General features: G+C 36.2%; 1 protein-coding gene across 3 annotated transcripts in view; it reads right to left on the reverse strand.

Moving 5' to 3' along the window:
• GRIA2 (glutamate ionotropic receptor AMPA type subunit 2) overlaps nucleotides 1–22649 on the reverse strand; it is an 86666-nt gene that overhangs the window by 24173 nt on the left and 39844 nt on the right. For all 3 annotated transcript variants that reach the window (XM_054382797.1, XM_054382796.1, XM_054382794.1), the window contains 4 exons: nucleotides 20078–20317; nucleotides 16154–16350; nucleotides 11980–12033; nucleotides 9561–9722 (listed from right to left, as the gene is read on the reverse strand). In XM_054382797.1, the coding sequence (XP_054238772.1) occupies nucleotides 9561–9722; nucleotides 11980–12033; nucleotides 16154–16350; nucleotides 20078–20317 (653 nt within the window). The remainder of the gene's footprint in view (nucleotides 1–9560; nucleotides 9723–11979; nucleotides 12034–16153; nucleotides 16351–20077; nucleotides 20318–22649) is intronic.

The following is a 22649-nucleotide window of genomic DNA, read 5'->3' on the forward strand; positions in this document are numbered from 1 at the left end:
TATATACCTTAATAAAACTCTTCTGAAGATGAAAGGAAGCACATGTGGTTTTTTTATACATATATTTTAAAATGCTAAGATTTATAATGAGATGTAATGTTAGACTATTAGTCCTGTGTTTAACAAATTGCTTGGCGATGTGCTGAAAACAAACTTGCTTAGACTTAAAATATAACATTAGAAGAATATACTTCAGCAGTGGAAAAGAAATGAAAATGTGAAGACATAAATGTATAGATCTAGACATTAGGGAAGAGTTAGAGAAGTTAGAGAAGAGAAATAAGCATTTTTAAGTCTGATTCATTTGATCTATTAAACACCTTTAGAATGATCTAATCTAACACAGAAGTGAGAAAACCAAAATAATAAGGTATTTTGGGGCTGAGTTAAAAACACAATGCTAGTGTACAAGACACTAGGGAGACCTCAGCTGGAATGTCATATCCAGCTACAGCAGTGTTCAAAAAGGGTGAAATTACTCTGAAACAGGTTAGTTAGTCTGAAAAAGCTTGCTCACTACGTACAGTGCGGGCTGCTATTTGAACAGCAGGAAAAGGGACACTTTGTCACTAACAGGTTAAGAGAAAGGTCTAAAATCAGATATAAATATTTCTCCTTGGAGAGGTGAGTTGAAAGGGAGGTAATAAAAGAAATGTTCTTTCTTTCAAGAGTAAGTAATTAAAATCAATGGGTACAAGCAAATGTTCAGCATTTCCCTTTATATTTGATCAGTTTAAATATACAAATATATATCAGAAGTAGTAAAGGCACAAATTGTGTGGCCTTGTGGTTTGTGGGCATATTAAATGTTCTGCTTACTGCTCTGTGCTGGAAATTTTCTTTTTCAGTGGTTCACTATCCATTTAATCACCTTTTTTGTAATACTTTACTAAACTACACACAGATTAAATTGGGATATCAAATAGGATCTTGTTTTAATTCATGTTACAGCTTCATTTTGCTTTGAGAACTACATTCCACAAACTCTCTCATCTGAATTTTGTGCTTTTTCCCCACAACAAAGTTTCTACTTGAATGGTAACATACACAAAAGCAGAATTGTCTTTACAAAGTGCTTTGTACAGTAATTGTACTTTTAAGACAAAATATTCACAAAATTCTATCAAATTCTTTGCAGTTACAGAAGTAACTGCTAGAGACTGATATATATACAGATATAGAAATATAACTTCATTTTTACGTATCAGAAAAACAGGAAAACTACCTCCTGTGATTGTGAAAGTCATCAAACATTTAATGCAATTCGGGCACCTATTTCTTAATAGTCTCAATTAATGTATTTGAGGGCTATTTTGACAGGGACAGTATTAGACATGCTTTGAAAAACATTTGAAGGTGGACTGACAGGTAAGTGTTAGTGGAAAATTTACTAACTGTTAAGAAATAGCTATCTCCTCTATCATCGTTTGTGACACCTTGCATACTGTCCTGACAGAGCACAGGAATGCAAATAATTACTTTCAACAGGAATAAGAGACTTGTCAAATATTGTACATATAAATGTCACTGCAAATCCAGATGGCTTTGAATTGTACCCATAATCATGCATTATTCTAATCTGTTCTGTGTAGGCATTAGCATGAATCAGATCTGTGTGAAGGAGCGTTACAGGCTGGTTCCCTTTCAAACTGCAAATACGCTTTAAGCACAGGAGCATCTTCATTATCTATGGGCATGTTTCAATCACTGAGGACAGGAGGCAGAGGCCATGGAATCCAGAAGAGACTGAATGCTTGCCTCTTACTCTCTGATCTTCACTTTAGAATGAAGGTCCCGTGAAAACAGGTGACCTTTGCAACAGACTTGCTTGCAGCTCTTGCATATACATGCAAGATATTTGGAAATACCTAATAATCATTTGTAATTTTTTTTCTAACAGTTCTGGTCCTGACTAAACCAGAAAGTAATAAAATGTAAAATTACTGCATCTTCAAAATTATTTTTTTTTAATTAATCTCAGTAAAGATGGGATTAGAGATCAAGCCCTATTTATCTTACCAAATACACTATCCTTACTAAATTTTGTTTCCAGGTTGTAGAGTCACATCAGCTGCCTAAGCCTGCATTCCTGGAAGTCTACCTCAAATTTGAAAGACATGCCCATAGCATATTGAGCAGGCACAGACAAGACTGGGGCACTTGAATCATCTGAACACTCACGTTGTAGGATATTTATAGGGGAAAGTGACCTTCTTTCACTCCTTTTAAAACTGACTACAGCAAAGATCACAAGATTTAAGAACCCCAAGGTGCTTGGCCTTTTTATTTCACCTACTGCTCTAATAGGAAGGGAATTCCTAGATGGTAATTCCTCCCCCAAGATTGCTTCCAATCCAGAAGAACATTCTTCTCACTAGAGTCATCAAAATGCTAATTCCACTGGGGAAAAAAAAATGTGCAGGGTCCTGCTTTTTATTTTTGTTTGTTTGCTATTTTAGACTGTGGACAGAGGTTTTAAAGTACTTTGATCTCACATTAGACTTAATGCAATGGCCAATGAGAAGAGCTAATGCTACTATAACAATGACGTTTCTTAAAAATATCAATAATATGTCAGAAAAAAAAAAGTCTCAGCAAAAAAGTGAACCTTCTGCCTTTCAGGAGGAAGTAGAACAATGCCAGAACTTAATGGGACTTGGATCTACTTAATTTCAGACTTTTTTACATTCAAAAGAACAGAAAGTCCGCATGTGTAACTTTCACTCAGGAGTGTTAACAGAGAAGTTGTGTGGGAATCTATCCCTTCCATGATACAGTAGGGTCAACTTAGCCTAATATTGCACCATCTTTCTTTGCTGAAAATACCTTGCAGCAAAAGAGCTCCACCATATCAAACAATCTTAGAAATCCTTTGATCTTTTTCTCAACTAATGCTCACAGGAAGATGGGTAGAGGTCGATGTGTCTTGACATTTACACTGGGTCCACCATGCTGTTTTATCTCAGCTTTTGGTGATTAAGGTGAATGGATCTAAAGCACATAGCTGGTGAGGTGATTTAATATCATCCATGCAGAGTTGATGTTATATTACAGTACAGTGCATTTTTTTGTTGTTGCTCCAACTTGTATAAGCAAGTCAATGAAATACTGAAGCAGACATCAAATTCTGCAAGGTGTTCTCCTAGCCAGTGCCATTAAAAACAACATGTCAGTTTTTATGACAGTATAAAAAAATCCCCAACAGAAAGAAACATTCACAGTTGTAGTCTTCTTTCCTAAATCTATCATACTATGCTGCAGTAGTAAACAATCTTTTAAACACTTCTTAATGAGAAAGAATAACTAGCAGGCATTGAAATAAGATCTTGAGAGTAGCTTCTAATGCAAATCTTCGCACCATATTTTTTCTCTTATACCTTTCCTTCTGCCTTTGAAAAATCCTAAAAAATAAAGATACAAATCAAGAGAACATCTAATCTTGCATTACAGTAAAAGGAAAAATAACCATAAAATACTAATAATTTACATACTTGTACAAATGTAGATTGCATGTTCAAATTTGTGCAACAATTTTTTCAATTTTTTTAGAACTTTTTAAAATCCTAATTTTCAAACCTAACGCTTAGTCCTGGTGAACTTTCTATCAACAAAAACCACATGCAGAGTTTGAAAAAAAATTAAAACCAATTACTTGCATTTGAATCCACAGGGCTTGACAGAAATAATGCAAATAATTACTTGGATTTGAACCTCTATCATTTTGCTTACAAAAAAAATATGTTGTTGTCTGAGGAAAATATACACACTGACAAAATAGGAATATTTTACAAGTATGCATGTAATCTTGCTTTTAACTTTAAACAGAATGCACTTGCAAAACAGCAATGCCACTGATGCCAAAAATCACCTTTAATTTACTGTAAACCACAAAGAACATATGCCTTTTTAATTGTCACCCGATGAATACATAAAACCTTTCTTCTCGAGACTAAGCTTGGGAAAAGTATGTCACCCTTCACAATATTAATAATCTGCGGGATCCAGCAGGAAAACCAAAGCCTCTAGTTACAATAATGGAAACAGATCAGGTAAGAAAATTTTAAAGCAGAAAACAAGAATAAAATGTAAAAGTAGGAAGACTTCTATGAAACAAATCATTCTGTAAGAAATATATTTGAAAGAGTGAGTATGAATGTTTTAAGCAACAAGTGCGGGTAGGATTTTTGTGGTAAAGTGTTTTTTGTTTGTTTGTTGTTTGTTTTTTCTGTCTGCATTACCCTACAAATACACTTGGAATCTCTTTAAATTCTTATTCTATCACAAAAGTCACTTCCTGTTCAAAAATTATGGCTACTCATAAATCAGTAAGTGTATGTGACTTTGAGAAGATACAAATTTAAAATGCGAAATGCTCTTTTACTATGATATTTACTGAAATACAGTCTTCAGCCTACGCTCTTTTTATAATAAAAATGGCCATCCAAGCATTATTAAATAAGGGAAATCTCCTTGAATGGAGCTTTTAACCAAGAGAAAGTTATTGAGATGATCATAAAAACATACTCTAGACCCTTTTCCAGTAGAATAATTCATGGTTGGTGCAATTAATGAAAACGGCAGAATGGATAGAGATCAGTTGATTCTGTCTTATAAAACAACTGATACTATATGAATGATAAGAACCTGAAAATTCCATTAGGCATTTCAGCTGTATTATTTTTACTCACAGTCAACAAATTCCTGTACAAGCTAGTGGAAATAAATTATTACCCTAGAAGCTGAACCACACTGCAACACAAATTATTCTAAATTAGAATTTCATATGAGAATCCTTTAGATTGGAATTTTTGATTAGCCTATAATAAAGCCAAACTAACTGATCTTTTACTTTTGTTTTAACATACTATGAATCATTGTTATTTTCTGTAACAATCTGTAGGAGGGATACCTGGACTTGATATTACAATACACTGTGAACAAATGTCACACAAAAAAAAACACCACAAAAAGCAACAACCCACAACAATCTGAGAGATCTCATCATACATTTAATGTTCTAAAAATTTCCAAACACTGCCCTTTAAAAGTAATAGTAATAATTCAAGTTTTAAATTAAAAAAAAATCCTAAATCACAACACCTATTTTCATTATCTTGTCTCATCTATTCCAACCAGCACAGGTGTTTGCCTATTGTCTCAAGATTAAATGCTTTATCCTGTTTGCTCCAAAATAATTCCAAGTAGAATACTACTGGAACACACAGGTTGCTGATTTACCAAGAAATAGTTACGGTCAGAGAATAAAAAACACTTCATGTTTGCTTTTCTGCCACTCCAGCTACCTAAACACCAGTCTTGGCCTAGCAATAAGTCTGCATGCTCCTTTCTTGCTCACCTAAATGAATCTCAGTGCTTCTCTTCCTCCCTTCCCTGACCCAAGAAACATCTGGCCACAGGTATCTCTCCAGCTCTGAGTTGCCACTTCCCTTCTGTGTCTTTCACTTTAATTCCAACAGGCTCCTTCCACTTTGCTGGCCCCTTTTTTTGAATGACAAAATTTTCCTCTTAATTTTAGCTTTGTGTCTCACTCACCCTTCTCCTCTTATCCCCACTTCTCCATCAAGCTCCCCTGTCCTAAACAACATTGATCTTGGTGAGGCTACAGGTATGCCTGGATCTTGCTGAAAATTTAGAACATGAAATATTCAAATAGTAGCTTTCTTCCATTTATATCAACCATATTCAAGTGAACTGCTGCCTGAAAAAAAGTACCAAAATGCTCCTGGAAAAAAAAAAGGCAGGAGGCACTTACAATTATTAAGTGGATTCAAATTAAAAGAAACAGAGCTGCATAGGGAAGTCAGAACTTAGCTCTGTTGTATTCTGAAGCCTAGCAAAAAACTTATGCTTTAGCACAGCCAAGGTACTTGCAAGATCAAAGGATCTGGGTCAACAGACCCTTTGTACACCTCAGACAAATCTACAGTAGTGCCTCAAAACACCCCCTGCTTTCACTGACTATATGTTCCATTCTTTAATTGGGTTTTCTTTAAAAACCCCAAACACAACACCACAAAACAAGCAAATAGGTTTGAATGAATGATTATTTATGCAAAAGAGCCTGAAGCTACTAAAAAGAAGCATGAAGTGTAGAAATAAAATTTCTTATGCCCACATTTTCCATATAGAGTTTTTCAAGGAGAGAAGATTGAATGCTGGGATTCAAAAGGTCAGTGAAACCAAGCAGGTAAAACATCAGCTGCCAGAGGTCTATTTTTTTATGCCCAGGAAGTTATAGATGTCTGGTTTTTATGCCCAAGAAACAGATGGACTGAAAAACAGACTCCCCCCAAAAAATTCCTATAAATCCATAGTTTCACAAGGGCACTTAAAAAACCCCACAACACACCAAACAGCAAAGCACCTCTCCCCAGTTAACTCTAGTGTCTGACCACCCTCTAGGAAAAGAAATTCTTCCAGTCTAAACTTCCCTGGTGCAGATTTGAACCATTCTCACACATCCTGTCACAGGATACCAAAGAGAAGAGATCAGCACCTCCCTCTCTCTGCCTCTCCTCTTTGGAAAGCTGTAGAGAGCAATGAGCCTCCTTTTCTCCAAACTAGACAAGTCCAAAATCCTCAGCTGCTCGTCACATGACATGCCTTTCACCAGCTTTGTTGCTGTTCTCTGGATGCATTCAATGACCTTGACATCCCTCTTAAATTGTGGAGTCCAGAGCTGCACACAATATTCAAGGTGATGCCTCACCAGTGCTGAATACAGCAGGATTATCACCTCTGTTGACTGGCTGATTATGCTGTGTTTGATGCACTCCAGCAAACCTGCTCCAGCATGGGCTTCTATTACCACAGGCCCGCAGGTACTGCCAGAAGCCTGCTCCAGCACAGGCTTCCCACAGGGTCACAACCTCCTTCTGGCATCCAACTGTTCAGGTGTGGGGTTCTCCACAGGCTAAAGGTGGCTATCTGGTCCATTCTTAACCTCCATAGGAACAGCCTGTTTCACCATGGTCTTCACCATAGATTGCAGGTGAATTGCTGCTCTGGCACCTAGAACACCTCCTCCTCCCCTTCAATGACCTTGGTGTCTGCAGTCATTTCTTTGACATATTCTCATTCCTCTCCTCAGATGCTGCTGTGCAGCAACTTCTCCCCCTTCTTAAATATCACAGAGGTGCTACCACCATCGCTGATGGGCTCAGCCATGACCAGCAACAGATCCAACTTACTGTCTGGCACTGGCTCCGCAGACACAGGGGAAGCTATTAGTAGCTCCTCACAGAAGCTGGAAGGGTTACTCATAGGATCACAGAAGGGACAAATGGGAAGACCAGTGAGTTAACTTGCTCAGTAACTTAGGTATTTACACAGTATTCCAAGAAACAAAGGGTAACACACACAGCTACAGTATCAATATAAGAAGGAATACCATGTTCAGGAAGGACAGGTAGGGAATGCAATTTAAAAGAATACATGAAAAATCCTGTACTTTAAAGAAATGATCAAGTACACAGCTATGGCATGAGAATGTCTAAAATCGGCAGAAGCAGAAAAAAGCAATGCAGAAAAAGATATAGATCTTAGTGTGTATGACAAATATACTTCAATAGTGTCATGATGCTGAAGAAAAAAGGGAAGAAAGAAAAAAAAGACTAGCATAAAAGAAGCCTTGAAAGGAGGACTGTCTCTGAGCTAAGTGAAACCATTATTTCAATTTCTACAGCACTGCACTCAGCATCCAGCCTGGGACTTCAAAGTTCCAGAGCAAAATGATGAAGAGGATCTTAGAGAAGACAATTCAAAGAAAAAGGGATTATTTTGTTTAGCATGGGGAAAAGACAGGACAAATATGGCAACTGTCTATCAAATGTAGAAGAAAAGCTAAAAAAGTAGATCTTCCTTATATGCATTAGAAACAGACAAAGCAGTAATTGATTATGAGTACATTGGCATGATAAACATCACTATGAGCTAAATATTAGTGGTTTTCTCATGCAACATGATTTTTCTGCGGGTGGAGACTGAACAGTAGGAGAAATGAACCCCTTTACTGGTAATGGATAAGAAGAATGTTTGTTTTCTGAATTAGTCCAAGAAGCAGAAGTGACAAGCCCACTATTCTAATTACCAGCATTCCCTCTAAATACCATTTGATTACTGAAAATTTAGTCCAAGTGAATAAGAAAAATAACCTTTACCCTGGAGATATTAAAGGTGAGGCCTGACAGGGCTCTGGGCAACCTGATCTAGCGGAGGATGCCCCTGCTTACTGCAGACAGGGTTGGACTAGATGACCTCTGGAGGTCCCTTCCAACCCAGACCTTTCTACAATTCTATGATTAAGATTAGGCAAAAACCAAAACAACATTATGTCCCACTGATTTATTTTCCATCAGTGAGGAAAAGTAATCTTAGTTTCAGTTAGACTCTTTTACATCAGTTGTGCACTTCACTGAGATTATTTCCATCCTACAATCCTGCAACATTAGCAGGTAGGTAGGTAGATTTGAGCACTCAAGAATCAGAGAGACGAAAGAATTATACTGATAACCTGCAGCCACATCCTTTCCCTTTTTCCTAAATAAGAGCAATACATATTACATATACTACACATATTAATATGAATGTATCTAAAGGCACAACACAGACTCTAGTTTATTTTCTCAAACACGAAATTAAAAAAAATAAATTTAAAAATCACTCATTCGGTCATAAAGGTTTGAAAATACAAAAATAACCAAATAAAAATTATAGCTTTGACTAAGTTACCCCCAAATTTGGTCTCAGAAAAAAAAGGAATCTCTGTATACTTTAAAAAGTTTTTCTTCCAGGAATTTAAAAATTGGTTCTCTCATTCCTTTCTGAAATTTCTTATTCATTTCACTATAAATCAATCATATGCTTCATATTCAAACAACAAAACACAAAAAGTTATGCCTAGAATATTTGCTACTTTTCTTTTTGTCTTAATGCCTTTTACTTAATGAAATTTCTGATTGTGTTACTTAAAACACAGATTATTTTGCATTAAAAGTGCGTTATTCGTTTTAACATCTTGCAAGCACCAACTGATCCTCATTATGGTCACTTGGGCCTGAATTCAGACCATGATTCTGTACCTTTTGGAAGTTTTTGTAGGATTTAAGCACCTGTCTCAAAGTATCTGCCTTATTTCCTTGGGAGATTGTTTTAACAGAAAGTCCTAGATCTGTGTTTCCTGGATGTCTGTGTATGACTACACATTTGCTCTTAAAACATTTCAAAGCAGGAAAAGAAAGAAAAACACCAAAAGAATTCAGTAAATACTTAATGTATCATCACATTCAAAGCAACAACCTAACAAGCTGTCAGGTGCAGATTTATAGTAACATAGGAAAAATTAAAGTTGTATTGATCATTGACTGCATCATCTTTGCTCAACGAGCCCTATGACAGAGTGTGTTAAAAGTACCTCAGAGAAATATAAAATGGTCTTAGCGCAGCTGATTTTGAAGAGCTTTTACCTGTCTGTTGTATATCTATTCCACTTCCCTCCCTTTCTGTACATCCATCATGCTTAAAACCAATGTAAGACGTACCTTAATTGTACTAGTGTGTGCACCAGGATATTCTTTCTCCTCCAGTGTTGACCAGCGCTGTATAAATTTTGACACAAGAGGATCATCATAGTCAACTATCTGAAATCCTGAGACGTTGGCTCCTCCAAACTGAATTTTTGACAAATCTCCATCAGTAAATCCCTGGGCACAGAAAACATTATGTCTGCTATTCCAACAGTTTTAGCAGATCTCTAAATAGTATATACAAATAAAGAGTTACCATACAACTTTTACTGCAGAAGTATAAACCAACATTTTTCTCAAACAGGATCCAAGTTTAAAATCCTGTGCTGCCAGGATTAAGTTGTGAGCTCTGCCAGCCAGCCAATGGCTCTTGTTCTTCACCAGACACAGACCTTTATTTCTATAAAGATCTGTCCTTCCCATGCTTACCTTCCTGAAGAATCCTGTTAATTTCAATGGGATTACTCAAATGAGAAAGGGAAGACTGACAGGAAAAAGAGTTAGAAAAAAGTTTTGGCCAGGAATGGTTACAGCCACAGTTGTGCCCTCTTTTTGTAAAGAGGACTGCAGCACGTGAAAGGACTTACCATCTCCCCTGTCTCCTCCTGCCACTGTAAGTACTACTTCTCGTTCTTACAAAGAGTACGTATGTCTTGTTTCCTGTGCTTTGTATTACACCTTGCCCCAAATAATCACACCAACAAATTCACATGAAACACCACATTATCAGAAGTTGCTATAACTACTATACTAGGTGCTCTTAAAATACTGCTTATTAATGATACTCATCAGTGATGTGTTGCTGCATACTAATATACTACAACAGGGAACATGAAACTTTCTTCAGTATTATTGTGAGCTTCATGTTTGAATAGGAACATTCGTTGTATATTTTGACCTCTTGAGTGTTTTTTGAGCATATTTCATTATCAAACGGATCAATGTCTTGACTGACTGATCAGCCTGAAGGAGAACATTATTACATTCAATAAAGAATAAAGAAGGTAGGGGATACAACCAAGTAGTAGGTAAATTTTCTTTCTGCCAGAGAAAAACTTAGTTTAAAAATTATTATTAAAGACATTTAATATGATATTACACAAAAGATCTACAACATTTGCATTTAAACTGCATAAACCTGTAGGAAGGAAATATGCTATTTAACAGTTGTAAAAATACAGGATTCAGTAAGTTTTAGATCTTATGGACTTACTGTTACAAACTTAAATCAATGGCTAAAATAGCAACCAGTTAACATAACGACATACATTAGGCAATTTTTCTAGAACGCTTATTTCCCTTAAGACCGAAAATACCATTTACACAACATTTGCAATGCAAAATACAAATATCTAACACCAAGGGAATTTTTCAAATTTTGTAAGACTTTTATGCTTATTTTGTGGATGTCAGTAGCTTAACTTCTTTATCCTAAAAATGAGTTAATAAATATAAAAATGAAACTTATGTTCTGCTTTTAAAGAAGCCTTTAGAGTATAAGGCTTCTTTGCACCTATCTGACAATATACATGGTTCTTCAGAATACTGTCTGCCTGGAGGGGAAAAGTGTTTTGATCAAAGGTTGAGAGGAGATGGAGGTTATGTCTGAAGTGTGAAAGACACACCATGGTTATTCTGTTTCCTCAGGCCCCCCAAAGGGCTATAAAAAACAGAGTGTAAATTAGAGCACTCCTCACCCTGCTGGAATTTATATCAAAAGCTATCATAGTCCAAGAATAAAGAACATAAAAAAATTTAGAGGCACTCACACCATGGAACTCCAAAAACTCTGTTCTGGACAAAATAAGTGAGATTCAAGCCCACAGAATTTGCTTTATGTGTTACAAAAAACCCACTGGATTTAACTCCACAGCTTCCTAAGTAAGTCTTGTTGACATTAAAGTCAGTAAAATGTCCCTTTACTCACAAGGCACAATTAGAAAACATAAATTTGACAGAATTTAGTGAGAGCTTCCTTAACTTTTCCACTTAGGGACCTTATTAGCTACAACATCTGATCATCTATATTCAATAAAAGACTAATTCAAATTGATTACCAAATCGATCAGACGAATGAAGATGTATAAAGCTCAAAGTCACTAGTCTAGCAAAAACATTGGTTTGCTGAATCAATATCAGACAACAATGCAGAAAGTTATTTTTCTTCTAAAGTACGTAAAAAAAGGGGTGACTGTCTACTGCAGGTGCTGAGCAGTCTTCACCCTTATTGATGGGAATACTACAGAAGGCATTTAAGTACTGGAAAGACTCAGGCAATGAAACACATGCCATTTATTTAGCAAGGATAAAAACATTTATCTTTTTTCTATTTTCCAAAATGCATTAAAAAACCCAAAACACTTGTTACAATAAGGCTAGTTACTAAAAACAGTAATTGAGTAATACAGGTATTTTAAATATTAAAAATGCTTACCAGATTGGCAATTATATAATGGTATCCTTTAACATGTTTACCAATTGTGATAACCTGTAAAAAAGAAGAAATACTCTGTAATGGAGAACATTCATCTGCTATATGGAATGAGACTTAAAAACTACAAAATCTAGTATGGTGCAAAAGCCAGCTATGAGCTTTATAGTATTCAATACAGAGTTTGATCAGTGCTTCAGTTTTCCTTTTACCTAATGCATCACTGAACATACTCTTTGCTGGTGGAAATTAGTCATATTGATACCCAGGTCCCAAGATCTGTAAGCAGACGATCTGAATACTAATAACTATGCTCTGTATTAAAAGCACAATCCAGACAGGAGAGAGTGAGCATCATGCAGTAGAAGCACTGTGCCTCAGATTCATGCATAGATTCTGCTCCCTTTGCAGCAGAATTGTAATGTTCCTTGAACTAGAAAAGGTTTAAAAGCCCACTGACGTTAATGAAAGCCATCTACATTATAAGGAAGTTTCTTAAAGTTCAAATTGTTGTTTATTGCCCTAAGGCTTCCTCATAATCTCCTTCAAAGCCAGCTGGTGGTTTCTCAGCAGTCTCCACTGGCAGCATACAGCATGAATTCCTCTCCCAAATAAGCCTAATTACAACTGTATAAGCATGGGGGAGTTTGCATTTGAAGCAAAGCACTTCTCCAGAGAAAAGATGTGGGAGATAAGGGCACTCCAGAGGTTTCTTCCATCTTTAAAACAATGAAAGCAACTTAAATCAAGAAGGGATGATTCATTTGTCTCCTCATTTAACATACAACTAAAACATTCAAGAACAGGTATCCTGTAATTTTTATCAGGCTAGGCTAGTATTGAGAGACATTCCACATGCTTACTTTAAAGAAGTTACAGAAATATAGCAGAAGGCAGTGTTTAACACTGTTTTATATTACAGTTTGAGACCAAGAGGGATCATATTACATAGGCTGTAGAAGTTATTCGATTATTCCTCTTTTGAGCTCTCTATATACATGATATATCAACTTAATTATTCTAAACCAGTTCAGACTACTTAAAACTCATTGTTTATTAAAAGGTTTAAGAAATATCTTCCAATATATTTCTTACGCAGCTGCTGCTTCCCAAAGAAACTTCAGTTAAAGCAAATTAGTTGTTGTGTAAAAAATGCTTCTTCATTATTGGTATCTGAGAAAACCACCAGTAGCTGCAAGTTTTTGTATAAATAGTTAGAACTCTGCTCTAACTGCCACTAGCTTTGTAAAACACTGCCCTGTGCCACTCATCCATATGAACAATAAGAATGTTACTAGTTATAACTCCGAGAAGATTCAGTAGTGGCTTCAAAAGCCATGGTGAAGGAGCTGTGCACATAGAAGTCCCTAGTTTAGACCAGTAGCTTAAGCAAGGACAGACAAGAAGTGATAGGAATTGCATGGCTGCCCAAAGGATGTTATCAGGGGAACATGAGAGTCTGCAAAGGAAGTCAGCTGAGAAAAGATAGAAGCTATATAATGAAGGGCATGGTAACAGTGACCTGCCAAATCAGAGAAGGGGAATATAAATTTGACTGAGTAGACCTGGGAAACTGCAATAATTTTTAGCTCCAACTTACATAAATTGTTGAAACCTAGAAGAGGAACTGTATCACAAGACAAAACCCAAGAACAATAAAACAACTTTGGAAATACATTGTGCGCTTACAAAAGGTCCAAGGACTAGAGTGCAACTGAGTGAACCCAAGGTTGTCAGCATAGCTTAAAATGTTAGTGGAATAAATCAAACCCTCACCACAGGTTTGTTCAAGAATGGAAAGCAAAGAAGAAAGTAATGAAGTAGCTGCTCTGTATTTCAAGGGTGCAAATACTTCAGTACTCAAGAAAAATCTGGTCAACAGAAGGCCTGTTGCAGGTCTCTCAGTAAAAATACACAGAGAAGGGATACTGATACAAAGGGTCTACTTTAGACATTCTCATGGAAAGCAGGAAATCACAGATTTTTTTTTTTTTTCCAGAAGAGGAATTCAAAGAACTTTTAAAAGAATAAACCTGGTAAGCAAAGCAAGACTTGAAGTATATATTCTGCTTTTAGAAAAGAAAACCAGAACACAATCAAAAGATGTTCAAATGCCCAGAAATTCATTGCTCAGCACAGACCTTCATTTTAAGAAATGGAGAAAACTGATAAAGTTATTTTAGATTTCATTTTATATAAAGAAGGAAAGTTACAGAAAAAGATTGTAAGAATAATGGGCTTAAAAGAGACCAAACTCCAGAAACTGCAACAACATCTTGAAAAAATAATTTCAAGGCAGCTGACAAGAGTTTAAAAGACCATATTCTCAGGCACAGCAATATACTATTTTGAGCAGAACAACTCATTGGAATTGTATTAACTGACACGTGTGGCTGATCCAGTTATCTAGAATTTTTCAGTGATTTACAGATCAAAACAGCAGAAACAAAGTTTATCCATCTGTATGCTTAAGGAGTAGCACAAGTCTGTGGAGATAGGATGAGAAAATCCGAGAATCAAAACAAAGTGCAATCTATCAAAGTGCAATTAAAGCCATAAAAATATCCCAGAGCTGCAATCAAAACAAGAAGCAGCCAGAGGAAAAAATAGGTCTTTTACTAAATGAAGACAGTTAAAATGAGTGGCAACTAAAGTATAAAGAGAGTTCTTGTCTTTTGAAAAGTGGCAAAAGAAGAAACTGAAGAAACTTTTAGTCAGCCAAATTTTCATATCAGGGAAGAGATTATAATGAATATTACATACTTAATTTGATAGGATAAAATGATAACCAGTCAATATTGAACACATTTTGAGTCTAATAAGGCTTTTGTCCTGTATCCCATTGTTTCTTAAGGGAACATGGCCAGGACAAAAGTCACTGTAAGGTAAGCAAACAACTGCCTAAAGAGCCACACAGAACCAGCTGAAGAGGACTTATTTCCCTCAGGTACTGCTCTACTCAAGTACATTTGACATGGATAACAAGTCAGGAAACAGTTTAAAAAAACTGCACGTGATCGGGAAACTGAAAATGCTCTGGAGAATAGGTTCAAATTCAAACTGATCTTGAAAATTACAGAAACAGATTGTGGACATGAATTCCAAATAAAAAAGACAAATACAATGCGTTCCATTTAGGACACTGGTCATTGCCTGAGCAGTTTAACGACCTTGGTAACAAAGACCAAAATAACAAATCCTTCAAAAAGCAACAAACTGATACATCCACATTCTGATACATCCCTACAGATGGTGCACAGCTTCCCATGGTCCAGCTCAAGGCGGCAGGGAGCTATCCTTCTAATTTTCTATTGTGCTTCACATGCATGAACAGAAGCAATAAGACTTTCCTAGACACTAGGATTGAAGAGATGGATTAGAAAGTAATCTCAGAATCACACAATACCAGGTTGAAAGTGACCTCAAGGACCATCTGCTCTAATCTTTCTTCAGAAAAAAGAATCACTAAGAATTTACAGTAGTGCACTGATTTGAATCTAATGCTACTGTGAAAAATATTTTTTTTTTAATTTGGCAAATAATGTATGTGTAGGTGAAGACATAATTCTGTTCTGTTTAAAGCTCAGGAGGCCTTAGCTATGGAAAACAGCATGCAATGCTAGTTAACACACTTTAAGAGATCCCTTAAAAATGAAGAGACCTAAGGACAGTACAAATGACAAAGACCTTAGGAACATGAACTATGAAGGGAGTTAAATAGAAAAAAGGAACTGTAGATAGAGCTTTCCCAAGATATAAAGGGTTATCGGAAAAAAGCATTAGGAGTAGAAAATATATTCCATATGTAAGGAGAACTAATTTCTAGACATAATAAAAGTATTTATAATGCACCATTTATAACAGTGTATCAACTACATATAATATAGTATACTACTCAGGTTGTGAAACAGCCTCAACAAGATTAGTTTTTAGTTTTTTTTTAAGTAATCAGGATATGGGGTTTATCCAGATAGAATTATCTCACCTTTAAAGAAAGAGGGATTATAGGATTTGTGTGTTTGCTTTCTGCCTGATATACACATGGTCCTCAATACAAATCTGTCCCTTCCAAATGAAGCATAATAATCACAAAAATAAGATCAAGAGATATGAACTCCTTATGCTTAGTTATAGAACATAGCTAACTGCTGTCAATGAAGAATGGGGAACAGCAAACCTGATCAACAATGTCGTTGACTTTATCGCGCTCACAGTCCAAAATCACTCGCCTTTCCTTTTTTACCTCTAGATCTTGAAACAGTGAACGGTAAGTTTCATCTTTTCTGTCATTGTTAATATTTCCTACATTTATAGCAGTCACTTGCCATTTCTTTTCAGCAGCAGAATCCAGTACAGCTTGCAATGTTGATAAGCCTAGTGAAACACAGGAGAAAACAGAGGATATGACTGATAAAGCTTCAGGAATAACAATCTTCTGAAATGTGATTTATGAGACTACTTATTTAAGACTTCCCTGTAACTTGTCTGAACTGCTACACATTGTTAGGACTCAGAAATGGAGATATGCATGGGCCCAATCTGTTCATATTGCATGGGATTTCTACATGTACATCACTGCAAGGAATCAGAGAAGAGCCTTGTAAAGACAACCTTTTGGTTTTGCTTCACCCTTCCGGAGAATGGGATTTTGCCAGTTTCACTGATTCGCTGCTGGAATTCCCTATGTTGGGATAAGAGTTCTTCTAGGAGAAAAGTGATCCAATAATGGCAAGCTGCTAATCAGGAAATGCAGCTGAACTGCTGTAGTTCACAGCATTTGAGCAGTACTGTATTTAAACCCAGACCTCACTTAAGTCTATGGCAAAATTCCCATGTTCTGCAGTGGTGCTCATGGAGTTATGATTTCTGTTGCGTACCCCTGATTATGAAAGAAGATGAGCTGAGATATATTTTTCCATATAGATAAGTAGGCTCAGTGCTAGCACCTACAAGTGGTTGACAGAAGTTTGCTTCCATTTTATTCTTTTGGCACATTCCTGACAGGAAGCTGTTATGGTCTGTACAGCTGCAACTGCCTTCAATATAATGTAAAATCAGTGAACAATTTACTTGACTGGTTTTCCTTTTCAAGAATTAAATAACAGAGTACAGAAACATGAATGTTACTGCTAGAAATTAATTTCTGCTATTCAACAAATACCATTTTAACAATTTCTGGCAGTACAGGAATTAGACTTGTCATGTTTAAATTCCTTCCAGAGATTTCTACATAATTCCAGAGTCCAATTTTAAAGATGGCAGATAGTATTAAAGAAAATAAAATAAAATTAGACTTTCTCACAAGCCAATTGATGTTTTTAAGCTGATAGACATTTTTGCACATTCATCTCCCCTGAAGCCACAGAGCACCAGTAGCAACTTCTTTGAGACAATTTTTTATGTTGGTATATAAAAGAAATTTCAGCTATAACTCTGATGAGAAATAACAGTGGTTATGACCATAAACATAGAAAGAAAGTACTAAAAAGTAATTTAGTTTGTAAATACGTCATTAAATAAATATTGGTTACTGTTTAGCAATTCAGCTTTATCAGGGAAAATGGTAACGACATACAGTGCTATACAGAACAGGTCATCAACAAAGGAAGAAAATGGAAGCCTTCCAAAAGCACAAATTAAATTATTATCTCAAATAGTTCTGGTTTTCTGTCAGCTTTAAAGAAGACTAATACCAAGTTTTGTATGTCATGCAATTAATATTTGTTTTAAAGTAATAGATAATGACAGTCCAAGGGTCCTTATAAACCATGGAGAACTCACACAAAAAGATAATTCCTGTATGCAAACTAAAAGATGAAGGGAATATTTTTAAACACTAAAAAGTACTCAAAATAACGGTAGCTTCAATGGTAATTTAAAATAATTATTAAAAAAAATCCAGACAAACAAAACAAAACAAACAAAACCCCAGAAAAAGCCACACCCCAAACCAACAAACCAAACTAAACTGAAACAGATATAATCTGTTTAGTCTGACTTAAACAGCATCTCAGTTAGGCATATATTAATAAGGGATATTAATGTGAATATTATCTATTACAAACGGTTTCTATATTTTACTCCTCTGATCTTCCATTCCTCCCAGGAACACTGTTTCCTCAAGGTGCTCTCTGCAGACATGTCAAATGGCTGGCTGGATTTCTTGCTTTTCATAGGTGTCATATTTGTCATGCCCTTACAGTTTAGTTCATCCTGATAGCAATAACACATTGTAATAGAATGGAAAACAAACCAAAAAGGCCTTGACAGCAATACTTTTGTGAATGTGTAATTAACTGGCAATGGACATGGGACTCTGCAGAAGAGAAAACTCCAACTACAGTTACTTTTTTAGCTGCAGGAATAATTCTAATCAGGAACCTCTTGCAGCTGAACATGTTTTGGTTTTCAGGAGACAAACTCTTAAATCAGTGAGCTCTGAAAAGGAGAACTGAACAGAGGCTGAGTAAATTAGTATTTGTTAGAGACAGAAACCTCCAGTAATGCCACTATTGGCAACACAGAGGTGGCAAGGAGGGCAAGGAACACTGACCCACATTATATGAGAGCAACTGTCATATTAATCCAGTCGCTCCTATACAACGTGGCTCAGAGTCATTATTAGCTTGAACGTGCATATACTGGATGACCTCACTTCTTTAGACAGCAATGAGATATAAAATTACCCCACACTTCAACCAGTCAGCTCCTAACCACAGAAAAGCTTTAAAAGTAGCAATAAATTATTCTTTTGGAACAAGTTATCAAACCAATTACCATTAGTTTCCATACAGAGTAAGTCTCATTGCCTTTTTTTAACTCACTCCTGAAGGTGACAACAATTTCAATTATCTGTAATTCCTTAAATATACATCACTGTCACTACATTAACATCTATATAGAAGCGTTTAGTGGAATTGTGGATCCTCTCTATTCAGCATTTGACATCAGTGCTGCTGACTACATACTGCTTTGACTCTGCAGATTAACCTTGTGTAATCAGTGGGAGCACTGAGGAACAAGGATTTACTCAACATAAAGGTAGGAGCTTCATGCCTTGCAGCTTGTTACCACTGGGGTGTCTTTCCACAGTTAAAACAAGAAAAAGGCATAACCAAAGGGTGACTACAAGTAACAATTTCATGCTGTTATTCATAGCCAGATTCAGGCAGTGCAGCTCCCAAGAACTAGGTGTTCTTCAGTATTTCTTAAATACAAACCACACACAGCTTACACACTACACACTGCCAGCTGACTAACAAGCAATTTTACATCTATCCTTTCTAAAAAGGCAGTGGCAATAGAAATGGGACTCTGCAGAGTCGCTGATTCTAATGTAAAAACGATCTGCCAGAGAAATGGCTTAGGGCTCATTGTCCCACACAACATTACTGTTGGAGGGTACACACCAGTATTAGCTTTTCTAACTCCAGTGTTTACAACGGTGATAAATGACTGCCTTGAGGAAGTCCCTTCAGCTTCTTAAGAATAATGCATAAAATGGTATCAGAATGCAAAGAATCTTACGTCACTCCATCACTCAACAAACCATGGTGTAATACAACCATCCTTTAAATCTAGCGGCACCTCGTTATTTAATGTGCACTTAATATTTAACTCCTACCAATGACTATGCAGGTGAGCCACAAAACAGCCTTTTTAAAGGGAAGAAGAAGAGGTGAGAATAAAAAAAAGAGTTAACCAAGGACTACTAGGTAAGAAGAACCTGACAACAGAATGACAATAATGGAATCCCAGAAAGTACAGTCAAAACCTGCTTCTTCTCAGAAAACTGATGTGCCATGATTTGCAAGTGATTTTTTCCCAGTTCATAAATTGTTGTATTATTATTACAACAGTCATAAAAGGACACAGGACTTGAGAAGGCTGTACTACGTTCTATTAAGACATACTGTAATTATTTTGTTCTTATTCAAACAGTTTTGTTTCTCTTCCAAAGGATCATTTCTGAATTTAAGATTAAATTTACACTTCCTGCAAGTAAACATTCATTTCCTTTTTTACTTTTCTAATACTAATTCAGCATTTCAGTGATATAGATCTAGCAAACAGCACGCAGATAAGAAGTACCACATCTTACCTCTGTCACTGTCATACAAATATGCAAACTTGGTCCACTGATAGTATTCAATCAAGCTAAGAAGTGCTCCCTTGAGGTCAGGTCTCATCTGAATGACAAAGGGATGTGTTCCATCTGTTGGGAAGCTGGGAGTTATGAAGGAGACATGAAGGGTCCCACAGAATGATGTTATGGTATTTACAGACTTCTTGTCATAGAATCCAAAAATGGCAAAGACTCCTCTTGAAAACTGGGAGCAGACTGGGAGGGAGAAAGAAAAACAATTAGGTGGAAGAATTTTTTCCCCAAAATTTTTTGAAAATGCTATCATGTATATATTGAGAAATAATGAAAGTATCTGATCACATAAATACCAGGAGAAAACAGTAATACTCTGCTATGGAGATTATTATTTGTTAGTATTATTAATCAGAAATATAAATATTCCTCTACAACAGAAGAACAACAACGAAAAAAAAGATCAGAGGTATGGTTCAGATTCCTAGATAATATAGAAATAAACTCACAAAGTTAATCCTAAATTCAGTTTATACTATAAAGAATAGTGATATGAACATCAATGGCAGCTGTAATCTATAGAATGAGCCATTACTACTACACAATGTTGAGAAAATAGTTAATATTTGTCATGTTAAAAAATAAATTGGCTCTGAGGTCAGGACTCCCTGAGCTTTTTTGCAGATTACATTTTCCATTTGGTCAAAGATGAAGCCACAAGTGGAAGCAAATCTATTAACATCAAGTAAGAAGTTTACTTGTTTTAAAACCTTTCTTTTGCAAGGCATTATTTTAATTCTTGCTTTGTAGAACCCAGCAAAAGCTGGTCCTTCTGGATGACACTTGCGGTCATGCTGCAGAAAGAATAACCTTACAGGTGTAAGTAACATGCTGATTATTCACTTTTTGTCACTGGAGACAATTCAAGTCAATTGACAAATGCTACTGATCACCACAACCTTTGTAAAAGAGCTAGTTCTTCTGGCTTGGTTTCTTCCTTGACACTGCAGGCTATAGTAGTGCTTAAAATTCTAAAACCAGGATACAGTAAGGAGATGTTTATCTGTGATTGATTCTCATTTATCACTTATGCATTCCTAGGTTGGCACATAGTCACTTTGAACAAGAGACATTCTTCTAGAGGAAAACATCTAGTCAGCCTCATTGCAATACTTAATATAGAAATTATAATTGAAGCAATTGAAGCTACTTTGGCCCAGGTATCTGGTGGACTAACCCTTGAACATAAGGGCAAAACCAAGTTAACTTATTTTTAAAATTTCTTGGGTTTGAATTAATATCAATACAATACTTTCCCTTGTAAGGCTATCACATCCTTGATTTTTTAAAAAAGATCATTCCTTTAGGCCCGTTATTCCTTGCTGTTCTCTTTTCATGGCTTTGCTGATCTATCTTTGCTACCACATACTCTCATACCAGAATGATTTCTATTACAGGCAATTAAAAGCACCTTTTTAAAAAGATTTTTTTTTTTAAATCACTCCTTTTTAAGAGTGAAATTCTGAGTCTGCCACTTTCAACAGTTATCATCTATTAGCTTTAATTAGGTCAGAATTTCACCTCAGGTTAGAGAACGAGTGATTAAAAAAACTGGATGAGTAAGATCCCTTTACAAAAGGATGTTGCAAGGTTTTCCAGGGCTAGGGTACAAGATGATCAGACCTCTTCTGTCGCAACTATGAATCTCTATGTAAAGTGTACTAAGCGTGTAACTGCCTATGTTGAACAAAGGTTTCTGAAAAAGTCCATGAATTTTCTAAATAGACTTTTCTGTTTAAGTTCCTGGAACTCCTTGTTCTATTTCAAATTACTTGCTGAGACAAAAATCAACTCCCTACCTCCCCACAGACTCATGAACAATTGTTCCTCATCTGCAGTGAAGGCTAAATACTTTCTGAACTTGATACAATAAAGGCGTTAATGTCTCATAATCCACCTCCAAATAAAGCACCAGTTTACACTTGGATCCCTAGGTGAGAATTCTGCAGCACACCGCTGTGATCTTCTCTATTAAACCACTTTAATCTTGTACATAAGGTTACAGAGACAGCAATGTCATCCCAGGATCAGTGAATGATAAAAATGTTTATTCCAGTTTTGCTGACTCCTATGATGCAATCATATCTCCTGTCACACCTACTGCTTTCCTTCAATCACTTGTCAACAATTTTAGGCACAGGTACCTACAACAGCCAACAACCAGGGCCAGCTGCCTGCACCAGAAAAAAAAAAATCTGAAAACCATGGGTGGTGCCTTCTCAGAAGAACTACTGCTACCCCTAATAGATAAAACCCTGTGTCCTCAGGCAACTGTACTCCAGTCTTGGTCCCTCCCCCATTTTTCCCTCCCCTTCCTGACACTGTAGAAATACAGATCTGCCAGGCCTCAGCTATATGTATTTGAGGTGGTGAAGGTCAAATTGCCCATGCTGTTTGGAAGTTTTAGTTACGGCTCTTCTCCCAGCTCCTGAACTTATGTAACTACACAGGTCTCAAAACCCATTTAAAAAACCCACTACACTTAGAAAATGCAATTAAAAAAAAAAAAAAAGGC

Source organism: Indicator indicator, chromosome 8 (genome assembly GCF_027791375.1).
Source record: "Indicator indicator isolate 239-I01 chromosome 8, UM_Iind_1.1, whole genome shotgun sequence".
In the NCBI taxonomy this organism is placed as follows: Eukaryota; Metazoa; Chordata; class Aves; order Piciformes; family Indicatoridae; genus Indicator; species Indicator indicator.